Below are 21,625 nucleotides of genomic sequence, written 5' to 3'. Positions count from 1 at the left end.
GCCTTTAATCCTAGCACTCGGGAGGCAGAGGCAGGCGGATCTCTGTGAGTTCGAGACCAGCCTGGTCTACAAGAGCTAGTTCCAGGACAGGCTCCAAAACCACAGAGAAACCCTGTCTTGAAAAACAAAAAACCAAAACTCAGCTCTCCCTTTCCTAGTCTGATCTGTGAAGCTCAAGTTTTACGTATAATTCAGAAGTAGCAATTCTATACTTAGTTCTTTAGGTCTGAGGAGAACAAAGCCTCCTTTGATCGTCTCACCTGAGTTTTCCTCTTGGTTTACGGGTAAGCAGTCTTCACCAGACAGAGGACACCAGGCTATGGAGTGGATCTCATCATCATGACCTCGAAGCCTGTGAATGACTTCTCCCTTCTTACTGATGTCAATGATAACCACTATCCCATCCTTGTAGCTGAAAAATAAGTTAGAAATATCGCAGGGGCCTGCAGATAACACCGCTAAGCCTCTCCCCTTTCTGAGTTCTAACCCAGGCAGCACAACTTCCCTTTTCTTCTTTTCTGTCTTGTCAGATACCAACTCAAATCCTATGTATGCTTGACCCGAGACTCTAAATTCTACTCTTTTTTCTCAAGACTCCTTGCCGCTGTGCTCTACCTCCTTTTACATCTGTTTGTAAACCTCCAGGGCTGAGATTAACTCAAAAGATATGACTTTCTCCCATTCTCCACCCCACCTCCCAGTACCCACTGGATTTACAGCTTGTCTGTATTGTCCCTGCTGTGAGAGGGGAAACAAATTAGTTAGAAATGTTATTAAAAAATAAAGACAGTTGGTTAATAAACTTTCTTCTCCTTTCTTTGAGAAAGCCTCAAGCATCCCAGACTGGCCATAAACCCACTATGTGACAAGGATGATCATAAACTTTTGCTCTTCTTGCATCTACCTCCTAGGGGCTGAGATCACAGGCACGAGTCAAAGCCCAGGACTGTGTACATGCTAGACAAGCACTTTACCACAAGTGATATTACTTTAGTATCCAAGAGTGATACTACTTTCCAACTATAAACCTAACAAGAACTGTTACACTGTGTGGTGGTTTAAATAGAAATGGCCTGCATACACTCATGTGTTTGAATGCTTGGCCCATAGTGAATGGCACTATCAGGAGCTGTGGCCTTGGTGGAGGAAGTGTGTCACTGGGGTGGGCTTTGAGGTCTCAGATGCTCAAGCTACAACCTGTGTGGCATCTTTTCCTGTTGCCTCCATATCAAGGTGTAATACTCTCAGCTCCTTCTCCAGCCCCATGCCTGCCTGCACACTACCATGCTTCCTGCCATGAGGTGAATGGACTAAACCTCTGAACTGTAAGCCAGTCCCAATTACATGTTTTCTATGAATTGTGTAGTTGTGGCATTTCTTCACACCAACAGAAACCCCAAGACACACTGTATCCGAGAGCTGTATTTGTCCTGAGTGTTATTCTACGAATTCAGAAGAAACTGAGAAGTTCTAGTAGCTTTTTAAAAAGTGAATTATTGGGGCTGGAGAGATAGCTCAGCAGTTAGGAGCACTGACTGCTCTTCCAGAGGACCCGAGTTCGATTCCCAGCACCCACATGGCAGCTCATAACTGTCTGAAAATGTAATTCCACGAGATCTGACACCTTCACACCAACGAACATAATAAAGTTAAATAAATAAATAAAAGTTTAAAAAAAGTGAATTATTTTGGACATATAGAAAGTATCTACTGGGGGTTGAAGAGACAGCTAGTGAAGAGCACTGGCTGCTCTTCCAAAGGATCTAAAGTCCCAGCATCCACAAGAAGGCTCAGAACCATCTGTCACTCATCCCAGAGGATCTGGTGCCCTCTTCTGGTTACTTAGGGCACTGTAAGCACGTGATGTAAAAACATGCAGGTAAAATATCCAAACATGTTAAAAACAAACAAGCAAACAAACAAAAACCAACAACCAAACCTTAAACTATCAGTTCTCAACCTGTGGACCATGACCCTTTACAACCTTTCACAGGATTGGTAAAACTATCAGAAAATATATATATATGCACTATGATTCATAACAGTAGCAAAATTTAGTCATGATATAGCAACAAAAATAATTTTATTGTTGGGGTCACCACAACATGAGGAGCTGTATTAAAGGGTCACAGCATTAGGAAGGTTGAGAACCACTGCCTTAAAGTACTACCCAGCTTAAGGGAAAAAACCACCACCAAACCAGTTTATATCACCTCCTACCAAATTTCTGCTTTGCCTTCTGAGAGGGAACCAATGTTTCTGACTTGTGATCTAGCATCCCTAGCCTTTCTTATAAATATTCCCAAGTAAGACACAATTTTATTTTGTACATCCCAAAGCTTCACAAGTCTGTCCTGTTTGTGAGGTACATGTTAGGACACGTGGATGCCTAGTTCAATTTGTAGTGCCAGACCCAAAGCAGAGTCATCTGACCCTCTGGAGTTGATGCCACATCCAAGGACAGTATAAGTGAGCCAAGAGAAAGGACACACTACTAACATTTGGAGGGTGGCAGGAAAAATCAGATGGAAAGAGGGAAGAAAACATACTATTACGGCAAGAGGGGGAGTGGAGAAAAGTATGGCTCGAGAGATCACATGGCACCAGGGTTGCAGGCTTCCTCCGAGGACTGAGGCATACAAGGCAAGGAGAATGAAAAGCAGGACCATAAATCAAACCAAGTTATCTACAGATAGCATGGTACTTGGTACTCACCCAATGGCTACTAAATCTTCATGATGAGGCGAACAAGTAAGACAGAAAATGGTCCTGGGCTCCGGGAAGAAGTGCTGGCTGTCATTTCTGTTAAGCCAGTAACAGAACACAACTCCTTTTTCATCCCCAGAGACTATTAAGTCCTTAACCGTCGGAGACCAATGCAGGGCTGATATTGTGTGCTTCAAACAAACCAAAACCAGGTAAGTCTCATCTGTCAGTGTTGTACTGTAAACCAGCCTAATGTAAGGCACATTAAGAAATGTCTATAGCTACCTGTATAGTAATACGTTAAATCTAAAGTGAGAACTTTTTGTGTTTTTGAGACACAGTCTCAACTCTGGAGTCCAGAGGATGGCCTGGAACTCAGAGCAATCCTCCTGCCTCAGCCTCCTGAGTCATGCACCACCATGGGCTTTCTGGACACACACACTTTTATTTATGTGTGACTGAGCAAGTTCATGCCATTTGTTTGTATGCGGGGGCTGGAGTAGGGCGCTGAGTTGTGAGATACAGCACGTGGGTGATGGGAACCCAACTTGGGTGCTTTGGGAGAGCGGGAAGCACTCTTAGCTGCTGAACCCTCTCTTGAGCCCCAAATTTTTTTTGTGCTGTGGGGAGCATGTGCCACAGCTGAGCGCGTGGCAATCAGAAGACTACTCATGGAGCCAGTACTCTTTGACTTTTATGTGGTTCCCAGAGATTAAATTATTCAGAGAGCTGGAGAGATGGCTCAGTGGCTAAGAGCATCCAGATGCGGTCAACAACCTTCAGTCACTTCGGTTTTCACCTCTTCTCATCAACACAGACACCAGGCACACAGGCAAACACTTACACACATACAACATAAAGTTAAACAAAATATCAAAACTCAGGTCATCAGGCTTTCATGACAAGCTCTTTGACCTCAAAAGCCATTTTATCTGCCCAGGTGTTTATTTTATATAAACCTATTGGCCTGAAGGGATGGCTCAGCCGTTAAAGGCTAGGCTCACAACCAAAATATATAAACCTATCAACTGTTAGACTTTGTAGATCTGTCACTGTTCCTCACCTATTGTTGTTTCAGGAAAGCAGCCACAGATAAGAATTAGTGACACCAGGCGTTAGTGGACACGCCTTTAATCCCAGCACTTGGGAGGCAGAGGCAGGTGGATCTCTGTGAGCTCGTGGCCAGCCTGGTCTACAAGAGCTAGTTCCAGGACAGCTAGGGCTGTTACACAGAAAAAGAAAAACCTTGTCTCGAAAAACCAAAAAAAGAAAAAGAAAATTAGTGACTAGAGGCTCAGTGGTTAAGGATGCTCTTCCAGAGGTACTGGGTTTGACTTCCAGAACACACGTGGTAGCTCACAACTGTCTATAATGGGATCAGAATGCCCTCTTCTGGTGTGCAGACATATATACACATAAAAACTACCAGTATACATAAAAAAGACTTAGTGACTACATGGATCCACACTTTAGTATTACTTTCAGAAATAGGTAGCATAGCTCACTTGTGGTCTGTCTGTACCACCCCCCACCTGTCTCTCAGACAGGAGCTCCCGCAGACCAGGCTGGCCTTGGAATCCAGTTCCCAAGTGCTAGAATTGTAGATGTGCACCACCATGCCGGTTTACACAGTTCTAGGGCTCGAACCCAGGACGTTAGATCCCCTACTCAAACTGTTTTCTTAAAAAACAAAATGCATCTTAAAAGCAAGGCTTTGGAAGCCCTTCCAACACATCTAACAAATGAACACCGATTATTAACATTCCTTCGCATGGAGGAGGCATATTAAAACACTCTGCGGACTCGGGATGAACGTTACCTGATGGAATGAGTGCTCTGTCACCACTGCCTTGGTCTCTACATCCCAGATTTTCACAGTCCCATCATCGGAGCTGGTGGCACAGAGGTTGTACTGTCCAGGGTGATGAGAAAAAGTGAAGCCGGATACTCTTTCAGTGTGTCCCACCAACTCTCCTACAACTGCAAGTGAAACCAGACTTGTTTAACTAAACCACTATCCAGACAACTCGCATGCAGCTGGATGAACAAGCGGTGACCGGGAGTCACTGTAACACAAGTGGAACAAAACCCTTCAGGCATTTACAACAGAAATGCCAGGTGCCAGAAGCCCGGGACTTCACACCGATTCATTTTCTTTGAACTTCAGTATTCTCATCTATGAAGCAATCTTCACATCCTCTGTTGGGCCAAGTTCACAGGCTGAGGACCAAGCTTAACTTAGTCCACAGGTGAACGTTAAAGCCATTTTTACCTAATCTTGCCATAGGTCATAAAGAATAGAATAAGCTGGTATTTCATAACGAAAAGGCATAACCAAACCCTGGTTTTTGTTTGCTTCGTTTTCTTTTGTGTCAAGATCTTGCTATGGCGCTCTGGCTGGCTTGGAATTCACTCATGTAGCCTAGGCTGGCTTTGAACGTGCAGAAATCCTCCAACCTCAGCCTCCCGAATTGCAGGGATCACAGATAAGCATCATCGCGCCTGGCGCAAACTCTGCCTCACCCCATTCATCCAAACAGAAATCAGCATCCCGTTATTACGCAGCGGGAGCAGGGAACCGAGAACAGCCCCTACCCCAGGGGGCGTCCCAGGGGCCGGCGGGGCCTTGGCAAGGGAGGAAGCGCGGTAAACTCCGGGTCTAGCCTGGGCCAGCCCCTCCGAGCGTAATGGTCCCACGTGGGCGCTTGGTACGAGCCGGCGACCTACAAACCCCGCAAAGCAAGGCAGGAAGGACCGCGCCGGCCCGTGTGGGGGCTCACCTCGAAACGGGGGCGCCCCTGGGTTCGCGCCCGCGCTCGGGCCCACGCGGACGAGAAAGACGGAGGTCCGCGCAGCGAAGCCAAAGATGCCTCCGGGCGCCGCGTCGCTGCAGCGCGCGCAGTACCAGTTGGGTGACGGCGGCAGCGTCAGCGGCTCTGGTTTCATCTCCGCGGCCGCCGAGGCTCAGGCGAGCAGCTCCGGTGGTGTGGTTCGCAACCGCGGCGTGTAGCGGGAGGGGCGGTACCAAGGTGAACCCCGCCCCTGAAGCGGGCGCTACGGAGCGCGCCGAGGTCCAAGCCGCGCTGTAGTTCGCGTGCGCCACCTGGGACTGAATTCAGGGCCCTGAGGTTAAGCATTTTCCTTAATTAAGGGATTAGACCGGTGGAACCCGCCAACCAGCCTCTGCAATTTAGTCTTCAGGGCAGTTCAGTATCCCAATTTTTTTTTAATTAAAAAAAATTTTTTTAAAGATGCGTAGTGGCGTACTTTGCCAGTTTGGGTGTGTCCCTCCACCCCCACCCCGACAGTGTTTCTCTGACAGTTGCAAGGATATATTTAACTAAATACTAAACGAATGAGCTCTGGCTAAATCCTAGCACTCAGGGACCTGATGCAGGAGGATTGCCGTGAGCCCCAGGCCAAGCAGCCCGGGTTATCATGTGAGAGCCTGTTAAAATAAAATTAAATCAGGTCGTCAGTGGACAGCTTGCGGGAGTTGGTTCCCTCCTTCCATGATGTGGGGTCTGCAGAAAATTTCTCAACCAGCTGAGCCATTTCACTGCCTACGTTTGCTTTTTTGTTTTATTTTGAGACAGGGTCTCAATATGCAGCTCTGACTAGCCAGGAACTTGCTTTGTAGACCAGACTGGGATTGAACTCACAGAAATGCTCCTGCCTCTGCCATCCTGAGTGTTGGGATTAAAGGTGTGTGCCACCATGCCTGGCAATTTGGTTTTTGAGTTTTCTCAATAATGTTCACAAACTTTTGTGTAAGGAGAGTGATGTTCCCCCCCACCCCCCTTTCTTTCTTGATAGGGTGTCATAGTTCTGGAAGGCCTGGAATTTGCAGTCCAGTGTGCCTTTGAACTTGTGATCGTCCCGCTTCAGCCTCTCTTTTGCTGAGATTACAAACATGCGCCACCAAGCCAGGCTTCTTTTCTTTTGAGACAGAGCCTGGCTTGTGTGGCTCGTGTATCACAGCGTGTCCTTGCGCTCCCGACTCTTTAACACCAGTCTCTTATGCGCTGATGTTGCAATCATTTCCAAGAAGAACAATGAGGCCCACTGCAGAGACAGTTTGTGGAACCAGCCCAGCCCGCTTCCATTTTAGGCTTAAAAGATATCTTATTGTAAAGAGAAACTAGGTTCATTCCTGTTTATGATTAAACCTCTGTTTCTCAAGGATTGGGCTATGCCCCACCTGTAACCTTGACTACAGATGGTTGTGTTCCGTCTGTTACAAGAAAGGCCGTCCATCCATGCCTTTGTTTCAAAACCATCTTGCAATTCTTTGTTGCAAAAGGTTGTTATGGCTACCTTGTTACAGGCACCTTGCTATCATATCTTTGGTTCAGGAGTTTGTCATGACTAACTTATGTTTATATTCTGCTCCTATAACCCCACCTTATTTTGCTTGCCAACTCCCCCATTTGGAAGCTCTCTACCCCTGAACTAAAAAAACCCTTGTCTTCCTCAGATCCAGTGCCTACCTCTCGAACCCTGTCTTAGGGGGAGGCAGCTCATGTACATGAATTTAAAGAGCTTGCTTTAATTAATTGCTTGCTTATTTAATTTGGCCACGATGATTTGGGTCGCTGGTCTTTCTCTTTGTATTTTTGGACTCGAATCTTTGGGATGAACAGGTTTTCCTGTTCTTTCAGGCTGTTTATGGGTGAGACTACAATTTTTCTGAATCCAGGTGAATTTCCGGAAATCCACCGATTTTCCGTCTTTATGAGGTCATTCATTCTAAAGCAAGGCTGGTCTGACCAGACTTCGCCTGAACCACGCATTCTAGGTCTCCACGACAACGCATTCAGAATTTCCGGGTTGGCGTGGGCCTCCTACTGAGCATGCGTGCCGCCAGCCGGCTTTTGAACTCAGTGGCTTCCGTAGGGCCAGCATGGCGGCGACTGTGCTGCGAGAGTTGGGTAAGACTTAAGGCTTTCCTAGAACTTGGGAACCGGGAGACTGTGAGAATCAGAGCTGACAGCGCGTATTCATGTTGTAGGTGCACTGTGGATACCTAACCTGAGGATCTGGGCAACGCAGACGCTGCGGTAAGTCTCGCGACACGGAGATTCTAGCGGCCCTGGCTGCGCGGCGTCCTCGTCCCTCACTGGGCGCTGGTGTGCGGGGCTGTGCGTTAAGCCTCGGGTGGGAGAGCTGCACGGCCCGAGACGGTGAAGATTGTTGCCGCCGAGGCTTCGCTCAGTGTTTTCTGAACACCCTCTCCCTATTTTCTGGCCACAATTCGATTCTTCCACGTCGTGTGGTATACCAACAAACATTCCTAGTTACTTCTTTGGTTACTTGCGTGGGCAAGGACTGTTTGGAGACTCGAAGTTTGCCTGACATTGTGCCGAACGCGCTCTCGATGTTGTCTCTCAGCGCCTCGGGCAAATGGAGTTTGACCCTTTTGCTCCGCAGAGCGTTGTGGAGCCTTTCGATACAAGCTTCTTATTTATTTTTTTATTTAGGTCAGGCTGGCCTCCACCTCCCACTTATAGGTTGGGATCCTAGGCCGGGCAACATCATGCCAGGAGACAAATATTCTTTTGTAGAAGTTAAGGAATGCAGTTGAGTTAGCACTGGCGTGGAGCGCTAGCGTACTTAGGAAAGTTTCGATTGCATATATAGCACTTGTAAATTAATTGCTTTGTTTAGATATTTTCCTTTAATCTAATTATGGTAATTTGGTACTGGCTTGATTCAGCTGAAGACCACTTGAGTCTTGAGAACGGTGTAAGTATTCCTAAGACTTCGCCATTATTAATTCATGGCATCCTTCATTTACCAAGCTTTATATTTAATTTGCCAAATCCATATCGAGGATTTGAGGAGAGGAAGGCACTGCTGCAGGAAGGGACGTCAGAAGGTTGCACCTCACGCTGAAGGACTTCTGTTCAATAGTTTACCATATTAGAGGAAGGATTGAAGGCAGAGCCGAGCAGTTCATGGTTCTGTCGTCCATGAGTGATGATTCAAAACAATGTTAGAGGCCGTCGAGACACAGTCACAGTCTTCTTTCTTACACACACGAAAACCAAACCCAAAGAGGTGACAGTGTACCCACTGGTTTAATGGTGCAGAAATGTGACCACTCAGGAGTCAAGTTGGAGAAGGAAGTTGGAAGCTGGGTACCTTAAGGTCTAGAGATCACAGGTATGTTCAGAGGGGAGACAGGACAGATAACTGTTCGGTGAGCCTCATTTTCAATAATCCTGGCCATCAGCGCTATGTCGTGTTAGATACTGCCAAGGGTAATGCATCAGCTAGTTGTCCAGCAGCAACAGAATGAAGTCCATGTACCCTCCTGCAATATAAAATTATATCTGGAGTTTACTGAGTCCCAAGAGTCGGGTTAAGCATTTTACAAGCAGTTTCTCATTCGCACTATTTCAGTATGGCCTTAAATATATTTGACAGTTTCAACTCCCTGAAGGTATTACCTTAACTAATGCTAGTGTTGTCCCATTGTGGCCCATGGGTCTGTCCATAAGGGGCTCGCAGGTCCTTTTCATGTGCTTCTGTGCTCTGTGCTAGCTTGCTAGGTTTGTGATCTGGCAAACTATTTCTTACCTGTCTTGCATACTTTCTGCTTGTGACCAGCCATTTCCTCCAGAAGTTTGGTTCTTTTCAGTAGGAAATGATCTTTCAAAAACATCGTCTGGGTACTAGGTGCTCCTGGCTTCCAGGTGGGTCATTTACTGTTGGAAATTTCCATCCTTCTCTTATGTAGGTATCTGCTGGCTCCCACACCAAGACTCTCGGTTGTCAGTGACACTGGGGAAGAGAATAGAAAGATATAATCACGGGGGATGGAGGGATGGCTCAGTTACACCACTGGCTGCTCTTCCAGAGGACCTGTGGCTAACAACTGTCTAACTCCAATTATAGGGGATCTGATGCCCTCTTTTGGCCTCCAAGGGTAATACATGTCTGTGGTGCAGGCATATATATAGGCAAAATACCCATACACATACAATAAACGTGTTTATAATATATAAATAATAAACTAGGTCAGGTGTGGTGGTGCATGCCTTTAATCCCAGCACTTGGGAGGCAAAGTTAGACAGATCTCTGTGAGTTTGAGGCCAGCCTGGTCTACATAGTAAATTCCAGGACAGCCAGAGCTACATAGTGAGACCCTGTATCAAATATCCCCCACCCTCCCAAAAAAATTGCCTGAAGCTACTCTGAAGTCCTCAGCTGTCTTTCCTGTGCTTTAGTTTATATTGTCTTCTAGTTGTTTCATTTATTTGTCTTGCGTATTCGACAGAGTTGGGTCACTCCACAGGCCAGATAAAGAATAAGTCCATTGTCTTCTTTCAGTCTTTTTTATTACTAAATGGTCAGCATTTGGACTGAAAAGATAGCTCCGTGGTTTTCCAGAGGACCCAAGTTAAATTCCCAGCTAGAACAATGGTGGGTCACAGCCATCTGCAGTTGAATCTAATGTCTTGTGGCATGCAGGCGTACATGCATAAAATAAATAAATAGATTTTTTTTTTTTGAGACAGGATTTCTCTGTGGCTTTGGAGCCTGTCCTGGAACTAGCTCTTATAGACCAGGCTGGCCACGAACTCACAGAGATCCTCCTGCCTCTGCCTCCCGAGTGCTGGGATTAAAGGTGTGCGCCATCACTGCCCGGCAACAAATAGGTCTTTTAAAAAAATTATCGGCATTCACTGGTCAGGGCAAAGAGTGTAGGTTAATACCTACACCATTTGACTTACACAAGCTGCAAGCTCTCATCTTAGCCTCCAATTAAACTAGCTTCTGTTACTGAACTCCCAGTGGTGAGCCTAAAGTTGCCCAAATGCTGGTGATGTGGCTTCCAAAACTGCAGCAAAGTGCCAAGTTTTGATCATCTTACAGACTTCTTTCTTTTCAGAGTTTTACCCCAATCGTGTATCCACACAAGTGCTTCTCTTGACATTTCTCGAAGATGGGAGAAGAAGAATAATATTGTTTACCCACCACAACTGCCTGGTGAACCTCGGAGACCAGCAGTAAGTTTATGGGTAGAAATAATCTCTTAATTTTTTTTTTCCTTTTGAGTTAGGTTGGTATTGAATTCAACACTTAGCCCAGGTTGGCTTTGAACTCACAGAGATCTGCCTGTCTCTGCTTCCCAAGTGCTGGAATTTAAGGTGTGCACCACTTAGCCCTGCCTGTCCAGTACTCGTGTTCTTATGTGTCCAGAGTGAGTTTTTGTTCCATGTTAAAGGGAAATTACGCAATAATGTACATGTTGTAATTAATTGACGTAAGCCCACCAGATTGCCTTGTATCTTAGATCACCAGTGCTGTTGCTTATTTGCTTGTCTTTACTCCATCTCTTCTGAGCCGACCTGAGGGCTTGAGATGCTGATTTTTACTGCCTGAGGCTTTTTGGTGACTTTTTAATTTTTTGGTTGCTTTTTTTTTTTTTTTGAGACAGCATCTATGCAGCACTGGCTATTTTTCACTTTATAGTTCAGGTTAGACTCAAGCTCACAGAGACCGCCTGCCTCTTCATCCTGGGTGCTGGGATTAACGTGCACCACCACCACCCTGCTGATAGTTTACTGGTAGTGAAGCATGATGAGTTGGCATGAGTTGCCTAAGCCATTGTGTATTTGAATAGAGACACAATTACTGTTTTGTTTTTTTAATATATAAACCTTTGAACCTCAGGTTTGTATTGAATCATTGGATGCTTAACAAAGATGTATCTTACTTTTAGCTGCTCAGTAATAAAATTGTTATTTTACATATGTCAACAGCCAGAGATTATTCTGATCTGAGATGTAAAACAGCCTGCAACTTTAAGTGGGTTTGTGGTGGCATGCATATACATCTGCTAAGGATTACCACATACGGTGTAAGCAGTTTCAGGGCTCAAGCCCAGGACTTTGTAAACAATTCTTACAGCTGAGCTCCAGCTATCTAATTAAAAAAATAGTTAAAAATATATTTTGATTTTTTTTTTTGAGTGGTAATAGGGCTAATAGTTGGAAGAAGGTGGATTTTCGAGTCTTTGAGGAAGTTTGGGAGTGTCTTAGTATTTTTACTGCTGTGAAGAGACACCATGGCCATGGCATCTCTTATAAAGAAAAATATCTAATTGGGACTGGCTTACAGATTCAGATGTTTAATCTGCTATCATTATGTTGGAAGCATGTTGGCATGCAGGAAGGCATGATACTGCAGAGATAGTTGAGAGTGCTACATACGGATGGGCAGGCAGCAGAAAGAGCGAAAGCCACTGGGCCTGGCTTGAATTTCTGAAAGTTCAAAGACCACCCCCAGTGATGCACTTCCTCCAACAAGACCGCACCTACTCTAACAAGCCCACACATCCTAATCCTTTCAAATAATAACACTCCCTGTGAGTTTGTGGGGGCCGTTTCCATTCAGACCGTCATAAAAGGCACCCATGTTGGACTTAGATTTCTCCTATGCCTGGCTTTTCCCTCTTCTTGCAGGCTTTCGGGTATTGAGCAAACCACTTGGTTTGTCAGTTTCAGTTTAGAAAAGGTTTATAAGATTCCTCTCCCCACTCAACTTACTAAAAACTGTGAGTTGCTCAGTAGTTACTTGGTGAAAGAATTATAGTTTCTGTTTCTTCCTTACTAATTTTTTAACATGAGACTTTGAAATAAAGCAAATTTTGTATATAAAAAAAAGAATCTCTGGAGTCTTTGTAGTGCTTTGTTTTCTTTCCTGTGACAACAGTGTTGTCATTGGGCATAAAGTATGGGAACTAAAAGTTACATCTCTTTGATAAACCTGTTACAACATGTCTTTCTTTTTTCCTACTTGCAAGGAAATTTACCATTGTAGGAGACAAATAAAATACAGCAAGGACAAGATGTGGTATCTGGCAAAACTGGTAAGCTAACATGACTCCTCCCATGTAATGCCCAGGAAAATTAGCTGCGTGTTCCCTCTGAAGTTGTCTCTGAAGAACATGAGCATTAGTATCTGAATTTTTCCAAAGAGCAGGGAGTGTCATTGTGTGTTCAGTGACCAGTGGGTCATTGAGAGAGACACCGAATCACAGTGGAAGTAGACACTGAAACAAGGGCAGCAGAAGCGATGACAGCCAGAGGACCTAGGGCACGTGCATGAGACAGGGTTTCTCTGTAGCTTTGGAGTCTGTCCTGGAACTCGTTCTATAGACCAGGCTGGCCTTGAACTCACAGAGATCCACCTGCCTCTGCCTCCCAAGTGCTGGGATTAAAGGCATGTGCCACCACCACCCAGCTGTGACACAGTTCTTAAGTGTTGTTTTGGTGAAGGAGGGAGAGAGAAGGAGAGAACCCAGGACACTTCTTGTTCACCTGTACAAACAGACCTAACCTCATGATACTGTTGGTTCTTGCTGAGGAGAGAACTGCAGCAATACAGAAGCATTTAGTGCTCGTGAGGAGGAGGAGTGTGATCTCTCAGTCAGGTCTGCCTTAATAGTTCTGAAACTGCTGTACATAAAACTTGATTTTGTGCTTACAAAATGTAAGTTTGATTTTAACTAAAAGATAGGATCCCTTTCAATTTTTTTTCTTTCTTTTTGTTCTATTTTGCTTGGATTTAACACACAGTTTCTAGAATTCTAACTTTTAGTGTAAGGTTCTTATTGCCGTTGAAAAGGAACATTGCTTTTGAGAAGTTTGTTCATTTGTCTTCCCCTTAGATACGAGGCATGTCCATCGATCAGGCTTTGGCTCAGTTGGAGTTCAATGACAAAAAGGGGGCTCAAATAATAAAAGAGGTAAGACTTGGTTGGGAGGGATGGGCATGCTGCCATCTTTAAGCCTAAACCCTTTATTCCTAAGATTTGTGGTGTAAATGTATTTTTCATGAGATACAGATTCATGGCTTCTGGTTTTCTTAAGTCCCTCATTCCTGAGAAATAGATGCTTTACATACATTTTTCCTTTATATGATGCCTTTATATGAACCAGACTTATTGTTTTTTTTTTTTTTAAAAACTTTTTATTTATTTAACTTTATTATGTTCGTTGGTGTGAAGGTGTCAGATCTCATGGAACTGCATTTTCAGACAGTTGTGAGCTGCCATGTGGGTGCTGGGAATCGAACCCGGGTCCTCTGGAAGAGCAGTCAGTGCTCTTAACTGCTGAGCCATCTCTCCAGCCCCCAGACTTATTGTTGTTGATAAAATAATTAGAAGTCTTTTTGAAAAATGACTCGGGCCTTATTTATAGTGGTGTTAAAGATTAAACTTAGGACTGACCATATGCTAGGGATATAATCCACCACTAAACCGCACTTCCAACCCCAAACTTGTTATAGTTTTTTTTTTTTTTTTTGGTTTTTCGAGACAGGGTTTCTCTGTGGTTTTGGAGCCTGTCCTGGAACTAGCTCTTGTAGACCAGGTTGGTCTCGAACTCACAGAGATCCGCCTGCCTCTGCCTCCCAAGTGCTGGGATTAAAGGCGTGCGCCACCACCGCCCGGCGAAACTTGTTATAGTTTTTGCTTTTCACAAGAGTCTATTTTGAGGGGTGGGGAGCCAACTTCTACAATGAGAATTTATGATTTTGTATAAGCAGTTGGTTGGAAGAAGCCCTGGCGTGGCACTCAGCAGACTCAGAAGCTTGTTGTCTTTGATGCTTCTTTTCTGGTCGTTGGTTTGTATTTGTACATAGCTCTAGGGTCTCCAACGCCTCACGGAGCACAGTACTGATGTGCTAGGCACATGGTGTTCCATTTTTAGAAGGCCTGAGTCCCTGACTCAGATTCAGTGTTCCTTCCAACGGTGTGGCCTCCAAGCCTCAGCAGGGCGCTGGGCCCTACATTAGTTTTGAGGAAGGGATGCTCATTGTTCCCTTTTCCTTGGTGCAACCAGCTTTTGATGCCTTTAAAAACTTCACTGTGACTGGGAATGGTGGTGCATGCCTCTAATTTCAGCACTCTTGGGAGCAAGAGGCATGTCAATCTCTGTGAGTTCCAGGACAGCCAGAGCTACAGAGTATACTCTTGTCTAAAAAAACAAGACAAAGCCTGGCAATAGTGATGCACACCTTTAATCCCAGCACTCAGGAGGCAGAGACAGATGGATCTCTGTGAGTTCAAGGCTAGCCTGGTCTACAAGAGCTAGTTCCAGGATAGGCTCCAAGGTTACGGAGAAACCCTGTATTGAAAAACCAAAAAAAGAAAAAAAAACACCAATAAATAAAAAAAAGTTTGCTGTGAAGTGAAGGTTTGGTTAGGCACATTTTAGACATAATAAAAGATGAGGGACTGGAGTGATGGCTCAGCGGTTAAAAGCACTGGCTGTTCTTCCAGAGGCCCTGAGTTCCATTCCCAGCAACCACATGGTGGCTCACAAGCATCTGTAATGAGATCTGGTGCCCTCTGGCACACATGCAGGCAGATCACTGTACGTAATAAATAAACCTTTAAAAAAAAAGATGAGCTATTTCATCTCACTTTAGTTCAGAATCAGCTATATGAACAGGCCTTTCTTGTTGTTCAAGGTACTCTTAGAAGCACAAGACATGGCAGTGAGAGACCATAATGTGGAATTCAGATCCAACTTATATATAGGTAAGAATTCTTCTATCTTTAGCATCAGGGATGTCTTTGACTTGATGCCGAGTTTGGTAAAAATGGTCTTTGATGTCTGAATACTTAGGCCAATCGCTTGCTCTGGTAAGGACTTTCTGTAGCCCGTAGCACTGCAGCGTTAATTTGTCACGAGTGACAGATGTACTAGCTTCTAGCTGCCTGTTCATAATGGGACTGAGGGCATGGGTTCTCTCATCAGTGCTTAGTACACAAGGATTTTAGAACTGGCTCGTGCTGCTACCCTTTAGCCACAATAAAACTGAGAATGACCACAAATTATCTAAAAGATGGATTAATTATTGGTTGGGGTGCACACACCTTTAGTACCAGTACCCAGGAGGTAGAGGTAGAGGCAGGCGACTCTCTGTGAGTTCAAGGCCAGCCTGGTCTACATGGTGAGTCCAGGACCACTAGATCTACACAGAGAGACTATCTCAGGGTGGGGGTAGTTGTTGGGGGAAGGTGACTAAAGGATTGCATGTAAACTATAAGGGTCTTTTTTATAATGTGCCTCTGCCATAAGAGTGACTGAGCCTTCTAGTCATCAGGATGGAGGACCTGCTGATCTGTAAGAGAGAGAGAAACACAGACGGACCAAAACCACTGAATCATCCAATCAGTGAGCAAGCAAATGAATTACACAGTTCTTAAGAAAAAATATAAACGACATGACCAAAAGTTCAATATCCTCAGCCAGAGTGGCAGTGGGAGCCTTAAAACTTTCCTGGTAGGAATATAAACTAGTATAGCCACTGAGGAAATCAATATGAAGAGCTCTCAAAAGCTAGAACAGACCAACCACATGATGCAGTCTCAGCACCCCACAGCACACATCCAAAGGACTTAGTCAGCTTACTATAGACACTTGTACACCTGTGTTCACTGGGGCACTGTTCAGAGTATCCAAGCTATGTACATATGCACATGCACCATAGCTTGCCTGTGGAGGTCAGAAGACAGTTTTGTGGAATCATATCTCTTTGACCTTTATGTGGATTCCAAGGGCAAACTTGGGTTGTCCGCTCTCATGGCAGGAGCTTTACATGCTGAGCCATTTTACCAGCCCCATTCTTGCCTTTTTTATCTGTGTGTTAGGGAATGGAATTTTCTTTTGCTTATAGGCCTGTATAGAATCTGTTTCCCTATGCTTGTTTCTCATGTCCTCTTTGTTTGTGTGCCTCTTAAACGTGGTTAGTGTCAGTGTGCCCCTGTTGTCTTCCTAAACAAGCTGAGTTCAGGATCAGGATGTGTTTACTGCTCTCTCACAGGAACAGGGATAGGGTGATTCTGGTCTCAGGTCTCTGGTTTCAGAGACATCTCTACCATCCCATCAGTCTATGCCACGTCAGTCAGATTTGTTTAATTCACGAAACTTGCATTAATTGAAGGTGTTACCATATTTTCTGTCTTCCTCCAACATAAACTGTGTGGCGGCAGGGCTCATGCTTCACCTTCTACCTCCTACCTTCACCTTCACTCCTACTTAGTGCTCAGGAGACTCGTGGCTGGGACGAGCGTGTTCTAGCCAACTGGCAAGCTCCTGCTTCTTAGGATCTAGTGAGAGATGGGTCAGGACTTGCTTAGCTGTGTAGATGCCATCCTGTGGATAGCAGACATGTCCATAATTCTCTCTTTTTTTTCTCTATAGCTGAGTCTACCTCAGGAAGAGGCCAATGCCTGAAGCGCCTCCGTTACCATGGCCGAGGTCGCTTTGGTATCATGGAGAAGGTCTATTGCCACTATTTTGTGAAGCTGGTGGAAGGACCCCCACCCCTACCCGAAGCACCCAAGACAACAGTTGACCATGCCAAAGAGTATATTCAGCAACTTCGAAGCCGGACTATCATCCACACTCTGTGACGGTCATTCTGGCTCCACAGTGTATATAGCTTATGTTTATTTTAAACAGTAAAAACAAGTGGTTTTTATGCTTTATCATTGAATTTTTGAAGTGCAATATGTAACTGCAAGGTTTTTTTTTTTGTGAGTGTGTGGGAGTTTACATACATGTGTGTGGATGTGTATATCCGGGTGTGCATGTGCAGAGGCCAGAGGATAATGTTTTTGTTTCATTTTTTTCAAGGTAAAGAGGATTTGAACCAACCTTAGCATTGCATTCTAAAACCAGACAGTAGGTGGCGCTCTCATAGCAGAAATCAATATCAAAGTAGTAGTGCCTGGCCCTCATAGATCCCTTTCCTCCTCCCCCTCTTCCTCCCTCTTTCTTTGTCCCCCCCACCCCTGTGAAGAGTGACCTTAGTATTTTGATATGATTGCTTCATCTGTACATTACTCCTTATAGTAGAAACAGTTGAACCAAAATCCTCAATTCCAAGCTTATTTCTTTATTTACTTATTTTTTAAAACTTCTTTAGCTTCTCTTCAGTGTAACTACTAGCAAAGATCTTGGTAAATGACAAAGTCCCTTTACATACTAAGTTTGGGCCAGGCTAGACAACATGGTACAGATAGCCACAGTAACGAAAGCAGCATGATAGTAATATATAAAAACCTCAGATAAACAGAGAAATAGGCAAGACAGATACCCCAGGATAAACTCACTTATCTGCAGCACTGGCTTATAGCCATGGTAGGCCAATGCTTTACCACTCAGGTACTTGTTAGAACTGTCAAACCATACATTATGAGCAGTTGCTAAGAGTGCTTGCTGCTCCTGGAGAGGACCTGAGTTTGCTTTCCAGCATTCACATGGTGGCTCACAACTGCTTGCAACTCCAGCTGTAGAGGTATCAGCACCCTCTTCAAGCCTTTGAGGTTACTTACACTCATGCACAAACACATATTTAAAAATAAAATGCATCCTTAAGAAAATACTGTACTTCATGAATTTCTCAGTTTTAAACTACCTTTTATAGCCAACATATTCTCTTTAAAGAATTTTTTTTGAGATTATGTATACAGATGCATTTCCAGTGTGTATTATCTACACCATGTGTGTGCGGTACCTGCAGAGTTCAGATGAGGGCTTTGGATGGAATTACAGATAGTTGTGAGCCTCCAGGTGGGTGCTGGGAATTGGACCTGGGTTCTCCTCAAGAGCAGCTAATGCTCTTGACTGTGGTGCTATGGCTTAAACCTCTCCATATATTCTCAACAAAGGTGAGGTGCCAGAAACAAGCAGAAATGACAGGTAAGGTGTGGTGGTAGGGAAGCAGGGTGTGTACATGCAGAAGAATAAAATGTCCATCTCTCAACCTGGGCAAAAAACGACTCAAGTGCGGCTAGAAACTGGAGTAAGAGAAAAATAAAGTTCAAGATGCTGGTAAGGTGATGCCGAGAAACAGGAGTCTACATGTGGACACTGGTAAGGGGGTGCCGAGAAATAGGAGTCTACATGTGGACACTGGTAAGGGGGTGCTGAGAAACGAGTCCACACGTGGACACTGGTAAGGCGGTGCCGAGAAAAAAAAGTCTACACGTGGCTTCTGACAGACTAACAGGTTCCAAATAGGCAGAGAGTCACCAGGTGAGCAGAATTCTCAACGAGAAGAGGGCAGGCTTCACATCCACAGAGAACAGAAAGGAATCCAAATTTAGTCCATTGAGGTATCAAATGTCTTTAATCCCAGCACTCAGGAAGCAGAGGCAGATCTCTGTGAATTTGAGATCAGTGTGGTCTACATATTTAATTCTAGGCTAGCCAAGGCCACCAGTGAGACCCTGTCTTAAAAAAAAAATACAGTGTTTAAAGTAGGCAAATGATCTGAATATTCCTTTGTGAAAAAGGAAATACCAGTAGCCCACATGTAGATGAGAACCAGTGTCATTAGGACTGCCCTCGGGTCCAGCCCTGTCCCTGCTGGGGATACACAGAAGGGGTGTCTGCACATGACCGAGACATACTGTTCATACCTGCAGTCAAGAGGGGACAGCTTTTCACGCAGGAAGCCAAAGATATCCTGTTTACAGCAAAATGTGTGACAGCCGAAGGCCCTGGGTCTGGTAATGAGAGACTGAGCTTTCTCAGGTGTGGAAACTGAGGACGAACAGAAAGTAATCACCAGGAATCGGGAAGGTCAGCACACATCCAGTCTATAGGTGCGGAGATTGAACTCTGCAAATGAAGACAAAGGCTACGCATGCTCCCAAGGATATCACACGCATGCAGACAATGTCTTGAAACCACTTACATAATTAAAGTATGCTAATGCAATTAACAGGAAAATGTACAACTGGTATGTGTCAACAGAATGAAAAACGTCAAATTCTTTCTAAAAATTCTCAATGGTACTCATGGTGAAGTGCAGGGCCATGGGGCTGCACAGTACCAGGCAGCTAGATGCTGAGCGGGGGTGGGGGATGTGGGGGGAGCAGCACTGTGGGGTGCTGTGCTACAGCGCTCAGAGCTGTGGGTCCCTCCTTAGTCTTTGCTCAAAAACTCTTTATTTCCCTTGACTGTTGTTAAATGCCTTCTCTGGACCAGCAGGGGGGTTCTCAGGAATTTCACACGGGATTGCTATGCTGGCGATGAAATAAATAAGGAAGCAAAACAGGATGGGAAGACCCTCACAAAGTAGAAAGACAGGAAGCCCCTCCCGCTTCCTAGGTTAAGATGTTTAAAGAAAGAATTGCCAAAAGCTAGACCCGGGAAGTCAGTCCTGTTGTGCTGGGACTCTAAGGAAAAGCCTGAGGGGGCTGACTGCCCAGTCTTGGCAGCACGCAGGAAAACCACCTGGCTTTGTGCCAAGTCTGCAGCTTTCTTGGCAAAAAGGGTTTTTATAATTTCAAAATTATTTCTGATGAAGAGTTTGTCCATTTTGTCTCCAAGTTTGCCAGGATGCGTCTATGTGCACTGTTTCCGTCTGTGTTTGCAATAGTCAGAATAATGCAATGTGCCCTAGCCCCAAAGACACCTATATAGTCATCCCCAGAATACCAAAAGTGCCAGGTTACAAAGGGGATGGAAACCTGCCGGTGAAGGTAAGTGCACGGTGTTGTTCCTTTGCGGAACTACAGTTCCCAGCGTTCTCCTGGATACGGACATATTCCCAGAAGCCTTTGTATTCCTCCTTAAAAAGCGAGGGTCCTACGACCCTACGACCCCACTCTCTTTCTCTCTCCCTCTCCCTCCCCCCCCTCCCGCCTTTCCCATCGTGTCCGCACACCCCTTACCTGCCTGTTACCCCTCCCCCATTAAAGTGCACCCACGTGGGACCACCGCGTGTCTGTGTCTTCTTCCTCGCATAACGTCTTTACCTTCTAACCCGCAGAATTAAGAACAGCACACGGTGTGTGCGTTTTTGGAGAGTTGGTCTGGTTTTTTATTTTTTAGCAATCACAGAAGTTTTAAAACTAGAAGAGGGGGGCAGAAGGGAAAAGCAGAGTGAGTTGTGGTCACTGAAGAGGGGTCAGAGAAATGCAGCTTGGCTAGCTTTGAAGAGGGCCAAGGAATCTGAGAAGCTTCTAGAACTAGCAAGACAAACATTCTCCTTCAGCTTTGCTGATGTCTAGCTAGCTGTCTTTTTTCTTCCTTCCTCCCTTCCCCACTTCCTGACTTTCTTGAGATAGTCTCAACTAACAGGAGCTAACTTGAAACTACTTGACCTTGAATTTCTGATCTTCCTGCCTCAACCTCCCAAGTGAGGTCCATGCCACCAAGCCCAGCTTATGCAGTGCCAAGGATGGAACCAATGGCTTCATGAGTGCCAGGCGAGCACTCTCCCCACTGGGCTACAGTCCTGCAGATGTCTTGAATTTTGCCTAGTGGAACTCTGGTTGAATTTCTTAACTGCAGCACCATAATGCATTTGCACTGCCTAGCTTGTTACAGCATCAATCGGGAATCACCATGCTGTTTAATGCTTATATCTGTGGTGATACTGTTTTCATTTCAGTATTGGCAACTTTTCTTTTCCTGGATGAATGGAACTCAATTGGGGCTATTCCCCTCGCCCATTCAGAGGGATTCAGATGCCGGGGATGCTTCTAGTCACCCTGACAGGTCCTCTCGCAGTGAGAGCCACCTGTGTAGGGGAAGGGACCTAGAGGCAGACAGCATAATTTCTAGGTTATAAAGCTCAGTGGAGCCTCGTGGGTGATTCATGCACCAATATGCTTGGAGGAGGGCATATCCTGATTCCAGGGAGGAGGGAGGCATGCTCCGTGCTCCCTCCTAGACCTGCCCTATGCATTCTTTTTTCAACGAAACTGAAGTTGTGATCTAGCACGCTCTGGGGTCCTGAGAGCTAGTCTAGCAAATTGCCAAGCCTGAGCGAGCAAGTATTTATTTATTTATTTTTTAATTAATTAATTAATTTATTTATTCCTATGTGGGACGTGGAGATTCCCTGAGAGTCCATAATGAGTTAATGAGGAGACGCA

The 21,625-nt window shown here is 45.0% G+C and overlaps 2 protein-coding genes across 8 annotated transcripts in view; one reads left to right on the top strand and one right to left on the bottom strand.

Moving 5' to 3' along the window:
* The window catches only part of Gemin5 (gem nuclear organelle associated protein 5), a 46,753-nt gene extending 41,030 nt beyond the window's left edge, over positions 1 to 5,723 (bottom strand). For 5 of the 7 annotated variants that reach the window (XM_041665234.1, XM_041665235.1, XM_041665236.1 and 2 more), the window contains exons 1-4: positions 5,487 to 5,722; positions 4,526 to 4,686; positions 2,716 to 2,897; positions 261 to 412 (exon numbers count right to left, since the gene is read on the bottom strand). In XM_041665234.1, coding sequence (XP_041521168.1) covers positions 261 to 412; positions 2,716 to 2,897; positions 4,526 to 4,686; positions 5,487 to 5,652 — 661 coding nt within the window. In that variant the 5' untranslated portion in view covers positions 5,653 to 5,722. Of the gene's footprint in view, positions 1 to 260; positions 413 to 2,715; positions 2,898 to 4,525; positions 4,687 to 5,486 lie in introns of all 7 variants that reach the window. The other 2 variants (XM_041665237.1, XM_041665240.1) reach the window with 1 other exon arrangement.
* Positions 5,724 to 7,528: 1,805 nt separating this feature from the next.
* On the top strand, positions 7,529 to 17,218 carry Mrpl22 (mitochondrial ribosomal protein L22). The gene is made up of 7 exons (XM_041665051.1): positions 7,529 to 7,637; positions 7,718 to 7,766; positions 10,604 to 10,721; positions 12,521 to 12,586; positions 13,388 to 13,465; positions 15,193 to 15,262; positions 16,932 to 17,218. The coding sequence occupies exons 1-7, from the start codon at positions 7,610 to 7,612 to the stop codon at positions 17,141 to 17,143; spliced, it is 621 nt and encodes a 206-aa protein (XP_041520985.1). The 5' UTR covers positions 7,529 to 7,609; the 3' UTR covers positions 17,144 to 17,218.
* Positions 17,219 to 21,625: the final 4,407 nt, after the last annotated feature.

This window comes from Microtus oregoni, unplaced genomic scaffold (genome assembly GCF_018167655.1).
Source record: "Microtus oregoni isolate MIOR12 unplaced genomic scaffold, Mior012 000015F_ref0000493, whole genome shotgun sequence".
Lineage (NCBI taxonomy): Eukaryota > Metazoa > Chordata > Mammalia > Rodentia > Cricetidae > Microtus > Microtus oregoni.
Note: the sequence above shows the minus strand (reverse complement) of the source record. Positions and strands in the feature narration are given on the sequence as shown.

Excerpts from the sequence above, each read along its gene's own strand:
- Mrpl22 (XM_041665051.1), top strand. The coding sequence starts at position 7,610 with ATGGCGGCGACTGTGCTGCGAGAGTTGG. Across the intron at positions 7,638-7,717 it reads GACTGTGCTGCGAGAGTTGG|GTGCACTGTGGATACCTAAC; the intron begins GTAAGACTTAAG and ends TTCATGTTGTAG. Across the intron at positions 15,263-16,931 it reads CAGATCCAACTTATATATAG|CTGAGTCTACCTCAGGAAGA; the intron begins GTAAGAATTCTT and ends TTTTCTCTATAG.